At 39.2% G+C, this 22,448-nt stretch overlaps 1 protein-coding gene across 5 annotated transcripts in view; it reads left to right on the plus strand.

Annotated features, from left to right (window-relative positions):
* The window catches only part of SLC1A3 (solute carrier family 1 member 3), a 76,888-nt gene that overhangs the window by 44,477 nt on the left and 9,963 nt on the right, over positions 1-22,448 (plus strand). For 4 of the 5 annotated variants that reach the window (XM_086630030.1, XM_086630026.1, XM_086630027.1 and 1 more), the window contains 2 exons: positions 13,120-13,324; positions 14,724-14,766. In XM_086630030.1, coding sequence (XP_086486156.1) covers positions 13,120-13,324; positions 14,724-14,766 — 248 coding nt within the window. The remainder of the gene's footprint in view (positions 1-13,119; positions 13,325-14,723; positions 14,767-22,448) is intronic. The other variant, XM_086630029.1, reaches the window with a different exon arrangement.

A 22,448-nucleotide genomic window follows, 5' to 3' on the forward strand; every position in this document is an offset into this window, starting at 1 on the left:
ATTCTCTGGAATAGAAATGGATAAAACAGCAGCAGATGAGTGAACTGTTAGCTTGAAAGCAAAATGAAAATTTATCACTTTTAAGTTGGACACAGATGCATCAATCAGTGTTGTGCCACTGACAAGATTTCTGGAAGAAAAAAAAAAAAGACAGAGCAATTTTGATTATTCATACATGGTACCAGGATAGATAGTAGCTACTGCAACAACAAAAAATACGCAGGATTCTTCAGTCAGTGGGCAGTTACTAGAGTAACTTCAGATTGCTCAAAAAATTCAAGTCTTGTTGAACATATCTAAAGGTCACACCGTTCTTTTCCAAATTACCTTAATATTGTTGAATTAGCAAAGAAAGGTGATCTCAGGGTTTTAAAAACTGTGCTAAAATTAAAATTGCAAGCAGAAATCCAATGGCCAGGTTGTTACCAGGTGCATTAGTAACACACTGCCATTGGTTCAAATCTTAGTTGAGTCACATCCAACTGGGCAAGACTTCTTTGCAAATGACGGCTGCTGCATGCACTCTATAAAATTAACTAATGTCAAATCCTAGTGGACATTCATCCAAATAAAAGACACTATTACTGCAATACAGTCTATTATTGGAAGTTTTAGTGAAGAAGCCAGGAACTGGCTGGCCAACAATACTGGATTACATTTGAGTGAGAAGGTGATACCTCCAGCATAGAGCTGTGACAAGTTATAGATCAGTAAAATCTCGTACCCCAAATCCTATGTCATTTTGCACACTTTTTTCAGACAGGTAACCTTAATTTTGTATTTTTTAAATCTTGTACCTCTCTGACTAGAATTATGTTCACTGAATTTTTCTAGCAATTCAGCAGAAGTGTCTCTTTAGACATCTGTTATATACCAAAGATGTAATACCAAATGCATTTTTGCATTAGACTGAATTACTAGCTACTGTGCCTTCATGGATACCTCTAATCTCACATCTGTATTCTCAAGTATGTCATATTATTTTTTCAGTAGTAGCTAAAGTAGATCAGGAGTTATTAAGCATAGTAAATAGTTTACAGCTTCATCACATGATATACAGCCAGTCAGGTAACAGAACTGTACATTTGTGGAACGTTGTTTAATAAGCATTGCGCATACAAAATATGTCTGTGAAGGACTCCAGGCACAGTCTGCCAAAACTCAGACCAGCATTTTAGCAAATTAAAAGCTTCCACATGTATTTTAAGAAATTGCATTAAGGATTTTTATGGAGCACTAAATAATGTGCTTAACACCATCCAGAAGGCAGTTATCTTTATCAGTAGTATCTTGCCAGGATGCAGTGTGTTTCATGTTTAAAGTAGATATTTTTGGCAATATGTTCAGAATAAGTGAAAATTAATATTTTCATCCTTACGGAATAGGGTAGAAGTCTTACAACTACTAGCATATTTATTTCAGTCTTGTAACAACATGTCTTATAGTATTCAAGCTAACATAATGTGCTTTGGCTTATCAGCTACCACAGTTAACTTTATTCCTAATTAAACTGAAATAATTTACCATGTTACATTATGCATTTTCTTACGCAAATGTGCTCATTTTTTCACTCCTGATACAGAAAATAGGCAGCTTTGTGCCCAATAGAAGAATCTCATTTCCAGGAAATCTTAGTCCAAACGTCTGGACATAAAAGGATGTCTTTTTAGAATTGCACTGTGCAGGTAGCAGCAGTGTTTTATTACCAAAAAAATTGTGAGCTGCTATTTTCTGTGTTCCTAGGTCTCTGATTCTTGGCTTGAAGACAGTCAGTCCTTTGTACTCTGTTATTACAATGAGGTAACCAAAGAAAGAGAGTCTTGGTTTGAGACTGTCAGCTGTTACTAATCACTGCTCCATGGCTTGCTGTGAATCCCTGCTTGCCTCTCCCTCCTGCTCTGCTTAGCACACATAAAGAAGATAAATCACTCCCTAGTTTCCCTTCAAAAAGCATATTGTTTGGCACATTCCAAAACTGTGAGCAAAAGATGGAATAATGTGAAGAGTTAAATGGGTATCTAAACAGCCCCACAGCAGGGTCCTTCTCAGGCAGATGTGAGTTTCAGGAAATGTACTTTCCTACTGGTTCTCCAAATGTATTCTGTTATACTGCAAACTCAAAAAGTAAATTAACTATACTTTTCAGAATAGTAGTGCATATTCTTGCAAGAGGTTTCTTGTAGTAGTGTAAATATCACAGACACTCAATAAATGCAGAACCTAAGTGTACCATATTTACATATTTCATTTTACTGGAAGGGATAATACTTTGGTGTCTATAAATTATTTAGCAAAGTCAAGCACAGTCTGGGAAGGTTTATGGAATTCTTCCCTCACTGACTGACAATGTACTGATGAGAAGAATTTTAAAGGAAGAATCATAGAATCATAGAATCATAGAATCATAGAATGCTTTGGGTTGGAAGGGACCTTTCAAGTTCATTTAGTCCAACCTCTCCTGTAATAAGCAAGGACATCTTCAACTAGACCAGATTGCTGAGAGCCCTGTTCAATCTGACCTCAAATGTTTCCAGGGATGGAGTAGCTACCACCTCTCTGGGCAACCTCTTCCAGTGCTTCACCACCCTATCACAAAAAATTTCTTCCTTATATCTAGTCTGAATCTACTGTCTTTTAGTTTAAAACCATTACCCCTTGTCCTATTGCTGCAGGCCCTGCTAAAAACTCTGTCCCCATCTGTTTCATAAGCCTCCTTTAAGTATTGAAAGGCTGCAATAAGGTCTCCCCTCTTCAGCCTTCTCTTGTCCACACTGAACAACCCAAACTCTCTCAGCCTTTCCTCATAGAAAGAGAGGTGTTCCATCCCTCATATTATTTTTGTGGCCTTCCTCTGAACCTGCTCCAACAGCTCTATGTCTTTCCTGTGCTGAGAACTCCAAAGCTGGATGCAGTACTCCAGGTGGGGTCTTACGAGAGCAGAGTAGAGGGGCAGAATCACCTCCCTTGACCTGCTGACCACACTTCTTTGGATGCAGCCCAGGATACAGTTGGCTTTCTGGGCTGTAAGTGCACATTGCCGGCTCATGTTCAGCTTTTCATGCAGCAATACCCTCAAGTCCATCTCCTCAGGGCTGCTCTCAATCCCTTCATCCCTCAACCTGCATTGGTACTGGAGTTGCCTCGACCCATGTGCAGGACCTTGCACTTGTCCTTGCCGAACCTCATGAGGTTCACACGGGCCCACTTCTTGAGCTTGTCTACATCTCTTTCGATGGCATCCCATCCCTCAGGTGTGTCAACTGCACCACACACCCTGATGTCATCTGCAAACTTGCTGAGAATGCACTTGATCCCGCTGTCTATGTCATTGATGAAGATTAAACAGTACTGGTCCCAGTACAGACCCCTGAGAGTCACCACTCCTCACTGATCTCCATCTGGACGTTGAGCTGTTGACCAACCAACATGCATTATTTGTGCATGGAAACACACAAATTAAGAAGTGAGCAAGGCTGTGGAATGCCCTACCATGAAAACAGGGTGAAAATAGCAACTAATTTGAACCTCAAGCTCAATAAATTTCTAACCAAGACTGTGTAATACATTTACCTGGTCTATCAGAATGCTATACTTGATGGCTCAGGAAATATTTTCCAGCATAGATTACTGTCATCTTTTTTATAGCAACTAAACTTGATGCATTGAAAACAAGAAGATTTTCATGAAGTTACTCCACTGAAAGAGCAGTATCAATGATGATAAATAATAACAAAATGGGCTTTCTTGATTCATGGTTAACTGAAAGGTAAAAAGCCACTAGAGATTATGTAGGCCTCTACCATTTACAGCAGTCAGTGATGTTCTGACATTATCTTACCACGGTTTCACAAACATTTTCCCTCTAATGAATAAGCTGTTGCTAGAAGAGCATGTGTTTACAGCCAAGAGGATGAAGGATGAAAAAACATGGTCAGTTACAAAGTATTTTGACCTAATAAGAGTTAGAAAGGGATGAAGGAAATATATTTGAAGTTAGCACACATTATGCCTATTTGCTAACATATTTTTATGGTGTTTCCATTGAGAAGTATGGGACTAAGAGAAAGATTGCAATGTTCAGTTTGGATTACTTTTGCATGTGCAAAAGCTTTCAGAATCACTGAGAGGTATCCAGCATCCACGTTAAGGTATATTTCAAAACAAGCACTCCATGAATATCAGATAAAGTATGCATGGCAGCTTAGGTTAGCATCCTCTAGAAAAGGTCTTTTTTAACTATGAACAACCTTCCTCCTCACTGTGGTACTGGACAATCTACGAAGAAAGGTGATGAGACACTGGAACAAGTTGCCCAGAGAGGTTGTGGATGCCTCATCCCTGGAGGTGTTCAAGGCCAGGTGGGATGAGGTTTTGGGCAACCTGGTGTAGTGGAGGGTGTCCCTGCCCATGGCAGGGGGATTGAAACTAGATCATCTTCGAGGTCCCTTCCAACTGTAACCATTCTATGATTCTATAATTCTGATTCTATGGCCTTCCAGAACTCTCCTGAGCCCAGGTGCACTTTCACACACCCTGTTGTCTCCTTGTCATCAAATGGTGGATGGTGTTTGCTCAGCTACCTGGTGAGAATAAAACAAGCTTAAAGATAAGCAGGGAGATGTAAGAAATGCTTAACTTGCTTTAGCAGCACTGCCACTGAAGAGCAAAGCATGCAGTTTAACAACACAGCAAACCCGAAGTAATGGTAAACTGCTGCCAAAATGCTCGTTTTCTGCCCCCAGACACGCTCTTCTTCTGCTTCCCTTGTACAAGTTCTGGTGTTCATGTGACACAATTCTGATACTGACGGAAGAACTAACCCTACAAAACCCATAGTTTTCTGGTGGCAAGGGATGGGACAGGACTACAAAGCTGTGGGGCAGTTCTAGTCCTTTAGGAGCCACTCTTAGCCATATAATTGGCTCACTGAATTGCATTACTATATCCCAGCCATGAGTTTCATTAGTTAGCTTGGCTCAATTATGGGCACCTAATTTTGGATCAAATACAACTGCTAATTTTCCTGTGAAATATTTGCCCAGTGTTCTTAATGGACATGAAAAAAATACTAATAAAATATCTAATTTCATTATTTAAATTTCCCTTTCAAATAAGGATGAGTTAAACTGAGCTTTAGGGGCTGTTTATCCCATCAGTTCATGCAAAAAGGCATAGAGAGCTATTTCAGACATGTATTTTGTGTGGCTTCAGGAAGTCATTAGCTGTATTGATTTAATATTAATTAACTTCACCAATCCATATAGTTCTTTGAAAATGTTATTTAGCTTTTTTTCTTTGCAATTTTATTCTTCTACTGTTATTAAAAGTAATAATCTTGAGTTTGGAGTAATTTTGGACCTGATCTTGTGAAGGGCTCAATTGTCAAAGCTCTAAATATTATTTAACTTTTGTTTTCTGCTGTTTCTCAGCACCGCTCAGGACATGCTCAGCAGGAACCAGAATAAAGCTCTAGACCTTAATCTTGTTAATTAAACTCAGGCAATACTCCCACTGTCTTTACCTAACTATTGCTATTCCTTACAATTATTCTGTCAGCATATTTTACCATGACCTTGCACAGTATTATTCATTTCCACAAATCCTCATCAACATACACAAAAGGGATTGTTCTCTTGGTCTCACACTGAGAGTTTACTCATCACACAGTGCTTAGTGGATGTAGGGGGTCGGGAGTAGCCCATTTAAGACTGCTTCATTAGGAGAGTGAAAGACAACTTTAAAGAAACAAAATTAGGGCAACACTCCTGAGTCAACAGTTGCCATTATTGATGTTCCACCATAGGAGTCCTTAACAAGCAACTGCAATTTCCTAATGAAGAGACCATAAAAGAAAAACAAACAGAAAAATAATTAGCAATAATAAAATGTTCTGTTCATAATATTTTGTTTTTAAAGACTGAGTCCAAAACATCTAAAGGAAATTTATATAAAAATCCACACTAGCAAGGAAGCACCATCAATTCAGCTCTAATAGGTTGAATAAGGAAAGAATTCATTATGGTCATAGAAATACTCTATTTTATTTCCAGTGGTCAATATGTATAAGAACTAGAATGCAAAGTTTCTTCTACATACTTATTCAGAACTGGTTCATCATTTTATATATTTGCAACAACATATCACTACATCTTGGCAGGGTTGTGACTTAGAGGTGTTTCGTCATATGACCACAGATGGTAGCCTCGTGACAGTGGCTTTGCAGCCAAGTGCCCACATCAGGGGTCTGAACCTGTGTTTGGACTTTTGCAAGGCGTTTGACGCTGTCCCACATGACATCCTTGTCTCTAAAATGGAGAGACACGGATTTGACAGATGGACCACTCGGTGGATAAAGAACTGGCTGGAAGGTCGCACTCAAAGGGTTGTGGTCAATGGTGCAATGTCTACATGCAGACCAGTGTCAAGCGGTGTCCCTCAGGGGTCTGTTCTGGGTCCAGTGCTGTTCAACATCTTTGTCAGCGACATGGATGACAGCATTGAGTGCACCCTCAGTAAGTTTGCCGATGACACCAAGTTGTGTGGTGCCATGGACTCACATGAGGGAAGAGATGCCATCCAGACGGACCTTGATAGGCTTGAGAATTGGGCCAGTGCAAACCACATGAGCTTCAACAAGTCAAAATGCAAGGCCCTTCACCTGGGTCGGGCCAATCCTAGGCACAAATACAAACTTGGCACAGAGTGGGTTGAGAGTAGCCCTGAAGAGAAGGATTTGGAAGTGTTTATAGATGAGAAGCTCAACATGAGCCAGCAGTGCGCTCATGCGGCCCAGAAGGCCAACCGCATCCTGGGATGTATCAAGAGAAGCGTGGTCAGCAGGTCAAGAGAGGTGATTCTCCCCCTCTACTCTGCTCTTGTGAGACCCCCACCTCGAATACTGCATCCCGTTCTGGTGTTCCCACCATAAGAGAGACATAGATTTGTTGGAGTGTGTTCAGAGGGCCACAAAGATGGTCCAGGGGCTGGAGCACCTCTGCTACGAGGACAGGTTGCGGGAGCTGGGATTGTTCAGCCTTGAAAAGAGAAGACTTTGGGGGGACCTAATAGCTGCCTTCCAATATCTCAAGGGAACTTACAGGAAGGCTAGGGAGGGACATTTTACAAGAGTATCCACTGATAGGACAAGGGGAAATGGGTTTAAGTTGAAGGAGAACAGATTTAGATTAGATTTTAGGAAGAAATTCTTCAGTACAAGGGTGGTAAGACTTTGGAATAAATTGCCCAGAGAAGTTGTGGATGCCCCCTCTCTGGAGGTGTTCAAGGCCAGGTTGGATGGAGACTTGAGTAGCCTGGTCTAGTTGAGAGGCATCCCTGCCCATGACAGCGAGGTTGGAACTAGATGATCTCTGAGGTCCCTTCCAGCCTATGCCATTCTATGATTCTATGGTTCCTCTTCCACTGAGCAGGATTATTACTATACTATGAGGAGCAGCTGAAGGCTCTGGGTTTGTCTAATTTGGAGAAAACGAGGCTGAGGGGTTACCTCATGGCTCTCTACAGCTTCCTGAGGAGGGGATGTGGAGACAGAGGTGATGAGCTCTTCACCCTGGTATCCAGTGACAGGACACGTGGGAATGGTTCAAAGCTGTGCCAGGGGAGGTTTAGACCAGACATTAGGAAGCATTTCTTTACTGAGAGGGTGGTCAAACACTGGAACAGGCTTTCTAGAGAGATGGTCAATGCCCCAAGCCTGTCAGTGTTTAAGGGGCTTTTGGACAGTGCCCTTAGTAACATGATTGATTTTTGGTCAGCCCTAAAGTGGTCAGGCAGTTGGAGTATGTGATCATTGTTGGTCCCTTCCAACTGAACTACTCTATTCTATATTTAAAATCTTCCTCATTATGCACCAAAAGTAATTTTAAATAAATCAAATGTTAAAAATACTGTAGGCAAAATGTCAGATTCTCTTGTTACGAACACAAGAATTTCAGGAAAGCAACACATAAACTTTTCACTTTTTCCAAAAATTTTTAAAAAGACTCAAAAAGATTTCAGAAACAGGGACTTTCAATATGAAAAGCAGTAGCTGAGCATTTTGACTGTTTTCAGACTGAAATTATACACATGCATCTATGCATACTCTCACATGCACACCCCCCAGTGACAGAGTCTCACTTAATCTGACAGAAAAATAAAATCACTGAAGGTACTAGGATCAGTCCTAAGTAGTGACGGATTTTTTAAAGAAAAGCAAAAGAAAATGAATCTTGCTACTTGCCCAGTTTCCCAGTGGCATACTACTTACTACTAAGCATAAAGAAAAAGATCCCATTAAAAAAATGCTGGTTATGGGCCCTGATTCAGCAGACCACTTTAGTTAGTGATTAACATTAAGGACAAATGTAAGTCGAAGAATGCTTTGTTGACAGGAGTTTACACACAGAAATAGGGCCTCAGCCATACCAGCTGCCAATCAGTTATGATTGTGGTAAATATACATATTCCATCTAATTGTGTAAATATGTATATTCCTTCTTTCTAAAAAAAAAAAAAAAAAAAACCCAAAAAACATACAGACATAAACTCTTAGGTACTGTAATAGGAAAATTAGGTATGTGCTTGAACTCAAATCTCAGACTGAAATAGCTTATAGCTTATGACTTGAGGATGTTGGACTATTCTGCAAAAAATCAGTCAATGCAGTTGTGCTAGTTAAAGAGAAAAAGTGTTCTGAAGTTGTAAGACGTTTTAGCAAAGGCTCTGCCTTTTGGCTTTTAAAATAATTTCTTGGAATTTATTTTTTAACAAGCAGATCCAAAGCTATTATTGGCTTAAACGTTATCTAAAGAAAACGTGCTCAGTATATTTTACCTTTGATCTTACTGAGGAGTGCAGTACCATCCCTCCGCGTTAGTATGCCCTAGTATAATCCAAGATTACACATAGATTATGTACGGCATGCTCTCAACGTCGAGAAAATTATAAACAATAGCAGCAACTCTGGATTTGTAAATTCTAGAATTCTGTATAATCTAGGATCATAAGTACAATATAAAAAAATAAAATTGACAAAACAGTCATAGTATAGTAGCTATTCAGGAAAGTTGCTGTATCACTAGTTCATGCTAATTTGCAGAACAATGATCAAGTCAGATGAACAATCATAGAATCATAGAAGCATAGAATGGTTAGGGTTGGAAGGGACCTTAAAGATTTTCTAGTTCCAACCCCCCTGCCACGGGCAGGGACACCCTCCACTACACCAGGTTGCCCAGAACTGTCAGCTTAACAATTCAAAATTTTTAAGAAGTTGCCCTAACTAGATTTTTTTCTCCTTTTCCCTGCATCTCTTCTCTTTCTGCTTCCCTTGCAATTACACACTTACTTGTTTGCTGCCTTTCCTACATCCTAAAATATTTTCATATCTTCTCTAACACTTCTGTTAAAAACCAATGCAGTGCTTTGCTTTTTGCCCTGACACTCTGGAGAACTCCTTGTCATGTCTTTATCTCACCCACAGCGTGACTGATTCCTTACTTACTTCTCCTTACTTTCCCTCAAGAGGGGGAAAGAGTAGGTGAAGGGAGAGGACGGGGTAAGGGCTTGAGTTTGTTTGCAGTTTTACAGACTTAGGCCTGCCTCCTTCTTTCTTCTTTTCCCTTCCTCCCTCACAGCCTCCCTCCCTCCCCATCAATACTTAAAAAATCATTCCCATTCATATTGTGTGTGCCCACACACTGGGAGAAATTACAAGCGCTCTGCTCCAGGTTGCCTTGACAACTTCAAGGCATCCCTGTGCGTGGGGACCGGTGGCACAGCAAAGTTTCCCAGGCCTCCTGGGGAAGGGGAGGGGAGAGGAAGAGAGGAGGCAGAGGTGCTGGAGCCAGCAGCAGCATGGAGGAGAGAGCAGCAAGCAGGATGAAAGGGGCACATACGTCTCCGGTGGGACAATGGGAGTTTTGCTGGCTGGCTGTGAAAGGACACACTGAGGATACAATGGTCTGTGACACATGAAAGCTTTGGAGCAAACTTTATTGCTTCTCCGTTAAGGACTCTTCCAGAGTCCCATTCAGCTCTAAGAAACCTTGTTGACATGTTAAAATGTAAAGAAAACAAACCCCATCGTTTTCTTATGTTCTAAAAACAATTTTTAGATATTATTTTTAGATAGTTCTTGTTGATATGCTGGCAGCTTTTGCAGTTTCGGCCCTGGATGGTATTGAATATCCCTCTTGTGAGTTCCCTGAGTTCCCATTAACTTCAGCAGGAGGGAAGGCTGCCCAGCAGCTCCTCAGTAAGGGCTCTATGAGGTGAGAACTTGCTTCCTCCTCATATATCTTCTGTTCGTACTTCGGCCTGTCTTCTCTCTACTTTGAATCCTTGCTTCTATGCATGCCACAAGTGGTTACAGCTCAAGAAGAGAGGAATTGCTGCTCCCCACTTTCAAGCTGAGAAGTCATTTATATGATAAGAAAGAGCAGGGATGAGACTGAGCAATGTAAAATGAGGAGCCGTGTAGTCACAGCCAGAGTGCATAACAGGAAACCAAGCTGGAAAGTAGCTTATAAAGAAAAAAGCATGACTCTTGCTCCCTGACATACCCCTTGCACATGGGTCACCACTCAATCCCAGAATCAGTCCAAAAAAGAAACAGGATCACAAGCTGTAATCCTTCAACACAGCAATCTTCACTCGTAAGATATGCCCTATACTGACTGCAAGTGACATTAAGAGTGCAGGAGACAGCCTCGTGTCAAGAGTGTGCTACAAAGAAAGATCAGGCGTGGTTAAAGCAGTAAGCATGTATGCCTGTGAACCCTCTGGAGCAACAGTGCTCAGCATCTGGTCTTGATTCTGTGACCTGGCAAGGGCAGGATACTGAGAGCTGCCTGATTTAACATCCCTTCGTTTCCAGACCTTCCTACCAAACTAGATGGGTTAACCCACTCATGCTCGGGAGTTAAACCAAGTTTAAAGCTGATCTTATCTAAAATGAAAAAATATACAGTCCATTGCTCCTACTTTAAAAATAGCAAGTAAGAACATAACACAGCAATTAAAGTACATAAAGTTGACTGGACTAGTGTTCAGCCATTCATTTTTCACTTTTTAAATTACACACTGTAATTAGTTAAATTAAGATTAGTTTAAAGCATCAGTTAAATACTCATGCTTTAAAAAAACTTCATAACAAACGCTTTCTGATATAAACATTGTGCAACTCAGTAGCAGATCTGAAATTCTCAAAAAATTACTAACTTTATTTTTTTTATATTTATGTTATTTATATTTGCATTATTTTGCATTTGCATTATTTTGAGGACTCTAAAAAAATAATTGATCCCCCATTCACCGACAAGAGGGCTATAGGACTAACTTCCTGTTTGTAAGGATAAGAAAACTATGTATTATTTGGTAGCATTTACCATTTTTCTCTCAGAATTTCAAAACATAAATGTAAACATACCGCAAGTATTATCATCCAGTTTTACCACTGAAAAAGCTGAGTAGAGAAATGAAGGATCAAGTGCTTCAAATGTTGGATTTCCATTTTCAGTTCCTTACCATGTTTTTAGCACTTGTTCTTCCACTAAAATGGCACATGTAATTCAAGCAATTCAGCACGAAAACCTAGTGATCTCCCCTTACAATTCATTTTTGGGGTCCAAATCTTACTGGCTTTAATGGCTTCTGCTGAAAGGACAGGCAAACACTAGCTGAAATGGAAGGGTAAGTATGAAGAACGTGATTGGTTTTATACTTTGAAGATTTAATCAGAGTCTGGAACAAAGCCTTGGTCTCAGTTACATCAGTGGCTAGGGCGCTTTCACTGTAATTCCAGTAGCATGTATTTCCTCCTTTAGAAGAACAATATATCTACAGGATTCGAGGAAACATTTAGTTTTGCCAGGTCATGATTCTGGTTTTGTATTTCCATATTATTTCTGTTCATGCAGTCCTGTTGCCTTATTTTAAACACTTTCTCCTCTGAGATAGGTACACAGAGCAGAAGGTGGTCAACTTTCATTGTATCTTTACGTTCAAATATGGCCTCTTGATAAATGTGTGGGCAGTGTGCAGAAGTCTGGATTCGACAGTGCCATATAGGGATCCATAGGAAGAGGTACTAAAGCAGAGAGGTCCTTTCCTCACCTCTTTCTTTATCCTGCACTTTGAATGCTTGATTCTAACAAGAAGCATCAGCACTGTTTTGAGATAGATGGTGTAGCCCTCCAGATGCAGTATGGGGTAGTTATGGACTAACTGAAATTTTAAGGAGAAGGATAAAAGGGGCATTTTAAGGAGAAGAACATGAACTGCACCTGCTTGGCAAAAGAAAGAGCATTTCCATTTCTGACAGTCCTCATGAGACACTGCTTCTCAGAGATTCAGAGCTCATTCCCTGGCAGAACTGCACCTTCATTTAAAAAACACGGTGCGACACTGCTGGTACAATCTGATGAACAAATGCTTTAGCAGATGCCACAGTGAGCACCCTAGTATTCACATTGTATCAGATGCATTAACACAAGCCAAGAATTAGGATTAATGTTGCAAGTTTTGCGAAGTTTATAAAAGACTCTAAATGCTTATTCATACAATAGTACGGATTTTCTAAAACAAGTTAATGACATTTAATCTGTTTTAAAATCCCATGGCTTGAGACAGAGGTAAACTGAGGTCATTCCATTAGGGATTGAAGAAAACTCTTCACACACGTTAATTGTTGCGAACATTACCAACATTACTTGAGAGTACTCTGTTTTCTTCCTTACTATCAGAAAGTAGGTGCAGCACATTTCTAAGGCACATTCTTCAGACTATGGTAACTATGGTAATCAAAACCCATAAACTGGCTCACTGGAATAGAAGGAGTGCCACACTGCATCAGACCAATAATCTTTGCTTTTCACGAAGTGTTAACAAAGCACAGAAAGCTGTAACTCTTGTAATAGAAAATTATGTAATAACAAGCATTAGGGGTGGGATGTGAAGACAGTGGCAGTATGAGCTGCAAAAGAGGGCCAACTTACCTTGAGTAGCTTTAAATGTACTGGTCATCAAAACTCTTGCCACAAAACCATTTTCATTGTGTTGAGTTTCTGCTCTTTACTCACAACTGTATGAGGTGAATGTCCTTGTGCTTAAATTTACTAGGAATTGCTGCCCTGGATAGTAAAGCATCAGGGAAGATGGGAGTCCGAGCAGTAGTCTACTACATGAGCACTACAATCATTGCTGTACTGATCGGTATAATCATTGTGGTCATCATCCACCCTGGGAAAGGTACTAAAGAAAACATGCACAGAGAAGGCAAAATTGTGCAAGTGACAGCAGCAGATGCCTTTCTTGATTTAATCAGGTATGGCTATGATATTGCGCATTTTCTGTACCAATAGTAACAACAGTAATATTTAGGTTCCTACAAGAACAAAAGCAGAGAATTTTAGCCAGTGACTGCATAGACTAGCCAAATTTCTTTAAACTTTGTGGTACGGTATCTCTAACCCCTGCTACACCACAAAAGAATACATGGATTTATTTTCAAATCAAGCTGTTGCAAGGGAAGAAACTGCTTCTTATATTCAGAGAAAGATTCTTTCTTTCACACAGAAAAGAAAGACTTCTGTTCTGCTATCTGCATGAGTCTTTTCCCCTCCTTCCATAGTACAATCCTTATTGCCAAATTCCTCTGCTGTCCTTTACTTCCAACTTTCAACAGTTTTCTCGCTTCACTTGAATCCTTGATTTAGCTATTCATCTTAATTTTGAATTGTAGCGGCCAATCTGGGTGCATCTACTCAACTTGTTAAATTGTATGGATGAGAAATAAATTCCAGGAAGAGGCAAGTAAAATGCTTGAAATAGAGGGGCACAGATATAAAATCTTGTTTTCTCCTTGCTCAGAGACTCTGCAATGCCTCTTTTATAGAGCTAATATGTCACAGATGTATTCCAGGGAGTAGGGAAGCTGAGGTTTTGAACTCGGGAGCTTTTCCACAGGTAAAGCCACCAAAATTTTGTGTTCCACTAACCCATTTGGAGAAGCCAGAGACATGGAGAAAGGCCTCCAAGAGTCATGCTGCCAGGAAGGGGGACTTCAGAAAGACCCATGAAGAGGTTTGCACTCAGATTCCTCAAGATTTATTCAGCTAGGCTGCTTCTAATTCCCTCAGAAATGTCACCATTCTGGAAAGCAAACAAACAAACCCCCCATATGTAACAAGTATACACACATAGATAATTACATATGTATGTGTTATTATTAAAAAATACTCAAACTTCAGAAATACTTATTTCTTAACCACGACAAGACTCTAAATCCAGTGATAAATGTCATGATATACTAGGCTACATGACTGCAAAAATTATCTGAGAATTAGAAATGCATTAGTAACATTTTTATTAATCCAGATTTGGAAAGCATTAATAAATGCAAAATCAAAAGTCAGCACTGACCCACAGAGCTTTGTTCATTTGGTAATTTTGCCAATATTCTGCTCCATAACCAGATCTATTATACAATATTTTTCACAGAGATTGCAATTGCAAGGATCTATCAAACCCTACCACATTTCGTCCCGATAAAGCTAACCAGGCCAATGCCATATGCAAAGCTCTACTCACTGTACACCTAAAGACATATTTGTCTTAGGATTCCTTTGAAAATTAACTGGTCAATTATTTTACTAGCTGTGCCCCTACTTAATATATTACTAGAGTCTTTTTACTTCTCATGTTATTTTCTTTGTTTTTCACAGGAATATGTTCCCTCCAAATCTGGTGGAAGCTTGCTTTAAACAGGTAAAACCATTTTGTTATTTCCAATGAAAACATAACAAAGTTAGAAATTGAAAGGTAATAGCATTTTCTTTAGGAATATCACGTAGTTGTACTTACAGTAGAAACAAATCCTATGTATGCTGCCAGCTGCCAAAAAAAACCCAAACCAACCAAATCTGTGCTTTGTTTTCAATCATATTGTCTCAGTATTTGCTATGCGAAGTGAATCATAAAATGATAGAATGGTTAGAGTTGGAAGGAACATTAAAGATCATCTAGTTCCAACTCCCCTGCCATGGGCAGGGAAACCCTCCACTACATCAGATTGCCCAAAGCCTCATCCAACCTGGCCTTGAACACCTCCAGGGATGGGGCATCCACAACTTCGCTGGGCAACCTGTTCCAGTGTTTCGCCATCCTCATTGTAAAAAATTTCTTCCTTCTATCTAATTGAAATCTACTCTTTCAGTTTAAAGCCATTGTCCCTTGTCTTATCACTACATGCCATTGTAAAAAGTCCCTCCCCAGCTTTCCTGTAGGCCTCCTTTAAGTACTGGAAGGCTGCAATAAGATCACCCCAGAGTCTTCTCTTCTCCAGGCTGAACAGCCCCAACTATCTCAGCCTGTCTTCATAGCAGAGGTGCTCCAGCCCTTGGATCATCTTCATGGCCCTCCTCTGGACTTGCTCCAGCAGCTCCATGTCCTTCTTGTGTTGGGGACTCCAGAGCTGAACACAGTATTCCAGGTGGGGTCTCACGAGAGCTGACTAGAGGGGCAGAATCACTTCCCTCGACCTGCTGGCCACGCTTCTTTAGATGAAGCCCAGAATACGGTTGGCTTTCTGGGCTGCCAGTGCACATTGCTGACTCATGTTGAGCTTCTCATCCACCAGCACTCCCAAATCCTTTTCCTCAGGGCTGCTCTCAATCCATCCTCCACCAGCCTGTACTTGTGAACTTGCTCCGACCCGCGTGCAGGACCTTGCACTTGGCCTTGTTGAACTTCATGAGGTTCTCACAGGCCCACCTCTCCAGCCTGTTAAGGTCTCTCTGGATGGTATCCCTTCCCTCCAGGGCATCAACCACACCACACAGCTTGGTGTCTTCAGCAAACTTGCTGACAGTTGCTGACACTTTTCTTTGAGAAGAAAACACAACTGGCACAGCAAATAAAAAAATAAGTTTTTTTCAAATGTCAAATTTTTAAGTCTATAGCAAACGTCATTATAGTCAATACAGAATTTACTTTTCAAAAACGATGTTATGTTAAATTGGAAAATACTGAGATATGCACCATCTGTACAAAGACTGAAAGATGTTCAAGAATGTCATGTGAGAAATTTGCATATGTTTAAAACAGAGGCAGCAATTTTGTGAACACCAATAACAAATCAAACCAGGAGACTTTCTATCACCTATGACAGGAATGCATAGGAATGCTCTTTCTATCTTTCTTCCCAAACTCCTCTATCATTAGCCTGGTCTTAATCTTAACTGTTCTCAGGAGAAAATAATAGTAAATACTTGCATTGCTTTTTTAAAAGGAGAACGTTATAGATGCAGTGAAACCTGTAACATGTATTTCCATAACCTAATTGCTTCATATTGACCACACAGACAATCTTGAACTGAAATTATTTACCAGTTATTGCTGTAGTAATAAAAAGATGTTGAAACGTGGAGGTCAAGAAGCAAGAGAACAAAGTAGAAATTTTCCAAAGTCCAGCTGAGTTACATCTTGCAGAAGAACTGAAAAGAAACAGTAACATTTTCTTTAGTTATATAAACAGAGACCAATAAAAAGCAGTGGCTTTCTAGATTAAAGATTTAGTGAAGATTAAAGATAAATTAGACCCAGGTCCAAAAGCAACAAACGCTATGCCTCTGTTTTCAATAAGGATGGTAATGAACTCAGGACAGCAATGCAGAAGAGCAGTATGGAAATACAAAAGTCTGTATCTAAACTAGAAAAAAAATTCAAAGAATTTAATGTAATAAAATCAGGGAATTATATCATCTTTATCTCAAAATAGTGGAAGAATTAGGACATAAAGTTACCGATCTAGCAGGAAGTATTTTTAATAAATCTCTCAATTTGGGAAGTTATTATCTATAACTGGTGAAAGCAATCTCTTTCAAATTTCAATTTCAAAAAGATTTGGGAATTTATTTAAGCAGTTAATGACCCATTAGGTAATCTCAGTCGTATCGAAGGATATGAGTACCTTGAAGGAAAGAGTAAAGACTTTGTAATAAATGAGAATGAAAAATACATTTTTTTTAAAAAAAGATAAAGAATAACACAGGTTTCTGAAACATAGGTTGTACCAGAATAATCTTCCATCTTTCTTCCATAAGATTGATCATTTTTTTATTTCTGGTTTGTTTTTTTTTTTTCTGGTGCCACAGAAGCACACAGGATCTAATCTCTTCAGACTTCTATAAAACAAAGTTTTTAATACGAGGGAGGTGAAATAGTTGTGCAGGGGATAAACTGTCATGGCTCAAATATAAGATTATTGTAAAAATTGTAAAATTTGTGGAGATAGCAATGGAAGTTGCTGAAGGACAGGCGTATCTCAATTGATTTTTTTATGATTGACATTGCCATGAGATATACACAATGAAACTTACAGATGACAAAAAAGTCCAAGCACTTTGTATCGCTATACATGACAACTGCCAAAGAAGGTGGAATGTCCCTGGCACACTGCAATACTATAAAGTCACAACAACAAAGTGAATTGCCTCTTGCAGACATTGGCATGTTTGGTTATCTCCTTATAGCTCTTCATCACATGTGAAATAAAAGTTTAGAAACTAACAGTAGTTTCTGCTTTGAGATGGGAAATGATCATCAGAAAGAGAAAACAAAACCCCTCTAATTCAGCCCTAGGATATATTAGGTGACATAATTCCAAGAGAGGAAATAAAGCCAGAGGAATGGAACTGCCTGGAATACTAAGCATATTCTGGTCATTACATTCGTGGAAAGATTCATGCAAATTGAGCACAATGGAGAGAGGGGTTGCTAGGATTATCGAAACAACACAGCGTATAAAGCAAAAAGAAGCTTGATTCAAAAACTGTTCAGGTACAAAAAACCCAAGTAGGAACAGAGCTGTATAAGATAAAGAAAAATGTTTATACAAGAAGAAATAGAAATCACTGTGACTGAATTTAAGGTGGGAATTAGTACGGCTTTTAACCTTCACTACCTAAAATGTGAGGTCCTGGAAAAATCTTCAATTAGAAACTGTGGGAACAAATCACCTCATCAGTTTTAAGACACAGCTTGAACAATTCTTTCAATAAAGTATCCTACACCAACAGAAAACTTGACTCAGTGACTAGCAGTCCTAAATCTATGTTCTTAATTAAAGATGTCCTGTAGATTCAGTTTACATTAAGTATATTATGTTTCCCATGTGCTTTACAGCTTAAACAGATATCCAAAAAATGGTTCAAAACACAGGAAATGTTTCTTGAAGGATTTTTCTTACTTGCAGCAGCAGCTATGCTTACTGAAGCATCAAGATTTTCAATCTGTCACACTGATACTATTACCTTTTGAATCAGGTACCAAAACCTACCTTTTTAGGTACAAGTTTTTTTGCTGTAGCAGATTTGTTAAACTAAAAACATTTTACAGGAGAAACAAGTATGTGTAAGATTCATAGGTCTACAGATGACTTTATACATCTGACTCCATAACTTTCTTTTCAAAATTTTACATCAGGTTTTTCATATGTTTCACAGAAGATTTATGAAGAAGGATGATCCATCTGGCACTAAACTGGTTCTGTAACCCCGTGTTTGCTGGCCCAAATACAAAAGAGACTACTACTCATAGTCGTCCACACTCATAGGTGTAATACTGATTCACAGCTTTGAACATCTGGAAACCATCACCGGCATATATACTCCAGATTCAGATCACATCTTTTGATATATCAAGTGCTCCCATTGTGTCTAATAGCATCCTTAGGCAGATTTCTTTCCTGACAGAGATCTGCATTGCAACCCACTGGAAGGTTTTTCTTTCTTTCTCACTGTGGCCAGCAGACAGGTCCTCTGATGACTGTGTTAGTACTCACAGTAAGTTTTGAACCTATTACTTTCCCCATCAATAGCAAGCACTTCCCAAAGCCGCTCCACTAACACAGAGGACCAGCTATCATTTCCAAAGCTTTTAACCTCGAAATATGAACTATTTCTCAAATTTTCTAAGATCAGGACATAGAAAATTGTACTTTTGTTCGCGTAATTATTCTTAGTGAAGTAAAGTTAGTTTTCTGGATGTAGCATTGCTCTCCTGCAAAATGAAATGGAGCTGTTTGCAGAGGGTAACCAAGGTAGGGAGGGCTTCTAGATGGAGCTGGGAAAACTTTTATAGGATTGCTGATGGGAGAAGAAGAGTCATGAAGGAAGATTGGGACCTTAAGACTTATTTAGGAAGGATCTTCCTAAATTCTCTTCTGCTTCTCATTCAGTCTTCTGGTCCTTTGTATTCTCTTCCCTGCCTTTCTTTCCCAGCAAGTCTATGAGGCAAACGAAGCTGCCTCCTCTTGCTTCTTCTTTCCCTCCTCTTCCTCCTTTGCACATTTTCTTCCCCAGAAACAGGAAGAGCAGTAGAGGAAAATGCCCCTTTCCTTCCAAAAGAGAACCCCCCATTGTGGATTCCAGAAACCAGAAGGAGTTGCTGTAGGAGAGAAAGAGAGCCCATGGAAAAGCTAAGGAAATCCTTTTGTTCAAACCTTTCAGCTGAGAATCAGCAGAACCATTTTAGGCTTAGCTGGTGACATTCAGCTCCATGTCCCAAGACAGCCCACGGGGACAAAGAGCCACCCTTGCCTAGCAGGTCAAGTTAAGAAGAATAACCTGGAAAATGTTGGGCTTTAGCTTCACTCTGTTCTCTCTTTCTCTGTGAAAGACCAAAGTCCTGTTGGCACACTGTCTCTGTAAGGACCTCCTCCAAATAAATCAGAGACCGAGAGAAATAACTGAAAATAGCAGATTGTTAATCCAAACATCATGCTTTCTGATGCTGGCTATCTCTGTACGACATGTGTTGCTACCTTCGCTGTGCACTGATCATTTGGGGGCTTTTGTGATTTTTGTCTGTCACAGGAGAATCTGAAAAGTCTGACTGCACATAAATGTTCCACACTTACCTAAAACTAGATTACTTTGTTCAAAATTTTCTCTATACCACTATATTCACCTCCAGTTTAGGGGTACCTGAAAAAATGTTTGAGTTTATCTTTCAGCTCTGGCCATTATCTCTTCATTTCTCTTTCTTTGCTAAATTAAAAAATTCTATTTAGCCTGGACAAAGCAGTCTGCTTGTTAAGCAGATACTGCTTTTTAACTGCTTGTTCTTTGTGTTATGCTCTGCGGATATATCAAAAGATAAGAGAGACACAAGTGAACTTGGGACATCAAGAGAAACAGAATCAATCCATTTGGGGAGGGTCATTCTGTTGTGTCTAGGTGGAATGTGATGCTCTTAGAACTTCAAAGGTGTATCCAATAATTGCATTTCTTCTGAGGTATTTTAAATTAAATATCTTTTCATGAACTTATACTTGTCAAGGGGATTGGAAGTGTTAATCACATACCCAGACATGAATATGCTGTCTATTCCTCATTATGATTTTGGCCAGTTAAGATATATTTTAATCTGTGTGATCAGCTCTTCTGCAGGCAATTTAGAATGCTTTCACACATGTCCATATGGCTAGGAAATAAAAAATTAATTGCAAAGATGGGATATCACTGTCTTATTTTCATTTCTCTTCATTTTTTAGGTCTGCATTTAAGCAAAGTTGTTGCTTTTAAAATCATCATTTGCTAAAACTACATCATCATACAGACTTAGCACAGATAGTAGTAATTATACTATCTCAAAGAACCGACAGTAAATTATGAGTTTTCAGAGCAGCCACCTATGCAACTACCTTGTCTGCAAGTTTATCACTGGAGTATGCTATTGCCATGTTGTAACATGGCTTCTTAAAAAGTCATGCAATATATTCAAGTCAAATGACTGTGGGTATCTTGTACTACTAGTGGAAACAAAATAATAATAAAAGTGTAAACAACTAATTCATTATCTTATGCAATAAAGTCATTATATTGTCTATTTCATAATGAGATAACTTGATTAAAACTCATTTTAAAGTTGTTCATTAGCACCATGTCTTGTAAAAGAGTTCAGAAATGCCATTATTTTCATATTTTACTTGCAGATAAGGTTGTTCATAGAAAGCTATTAGTACTAATATGTTCCAAATAATATTGTCTTGCTCTTAATTTGTTACCTACACATGAACTTCAGGAAAACATAGGAATATTTTGCATCTAAAATCTTACCAGGCAAATATACCTCTGCCTGGAGACAAAATGCACCGAACATCCTCAGAAATTACAGGACTTCAGTGATGTTGTCTAGCCCATCACAGATTATCAGTGTAGGTGTGTGAACTTCTAGTAAAACATAACCAGCTCTTCTGAGACCCTTAAGCCTGCTATCTGTTACATAAACAGTTTTCCCTTGTCTAAATTCTTCCACAACTGAATGTTGAAAAAAATGAGGATCTTTAGAATCACAGTGTGATATTAAAATGTCCGTTTGAGCTACATGAATAGCTGATAACTCTGATTCCCACTAAGACAGAAATCTGTTTAAAAGTAGGAATCTCATAAAAGCTTACAAAATGATCTCTTATCACCAGTTTCAGTGCAGAACAGTAATAGCCAACTCTTCTGTTACCTCATCTACTTCAAATCCTTTGACGTTTTCCATCATCTTGAAGGTGGTCTTTCATCCTGTCATTTCCTATGAACAGTTGGCTTTTTCACCATTCTACACACAGAAAACTTGTTTTGTGGTGGTCAAGCAATATCGTATTTTATCTTCAGTGTCTTAAAAAGCACTAAGAATAAAGCTTGTTACACTTTTTCCTTAGTAGGCATATCCTTTGCATTTCCCCTATTTAGTTTTCCTTAACTTCTTTTGCTCCATCAGGAACCTCTTCATTACTTTTGAAAGACAACTTTGGGTATAAGAAGACAGGCACATCCATAGAGTTGTCCTTAACTTCATTTAGCAATAATGAAAGAAAGGCTAGCTCAAGGGACTGTCCCAGAGCAAATAAAGTTGCTCAAACTCCTGTTTTGAATCTAACTTCAAATAAACTATTTCTCCACTGCTCTGGAAGGGATTCTCAAAAGCCTATTCTCCCTAGTAACGTTTCTGAATACTTAAGTCTGACCAACAGGGTCAGTCAACAGATAAGATCATATGTCTGTGCACCAGTTTAGTAGCTGAAAGGGAATGGACTTTATTAAGTGAGGTCCTAAAATTTATATTATATCCATAAAGAGACTAAACTAACACAGAATTAAAGGCATCTTCCTGTGAGGACAGAATTCCAGAACCAGCACAAAAAGAAGCAATATGCTTATTACATCCTAAAATGATTTCTAACTGGCGTTTTTGAAGACAAAAAGCTTCAAGTGATTGTGCTTTCTCCCCTGTACCTGCCCAGGTTCTTCTCAGTTCCTTGTCATAATTTTTGAGCTCAACCAGTTCCAACCTAATTTGACATAAAGGGAGTAATTCTCAGACAAATCAAGCCTGTGCCACTGAAAGAAAACTGGTTTACGACTTTGCGGGTGGCCTGTTCCAAGAGGCAGCAG

This window comes from Tauraco erythrolophus, chromosome Z, assembly GCF_009769465.1.
Source record: "Tauraco erythrolophus isolate bTauEry1 chromosome Z, bTauEry1.pri, whole genome shotgun sequence".
Lineage (NCBI taxonomy): Eukaryota > Metazoa > Chordata > Aves > Musophagiformes > Musophagidae > Tauraco > Tauraco erythrolophus.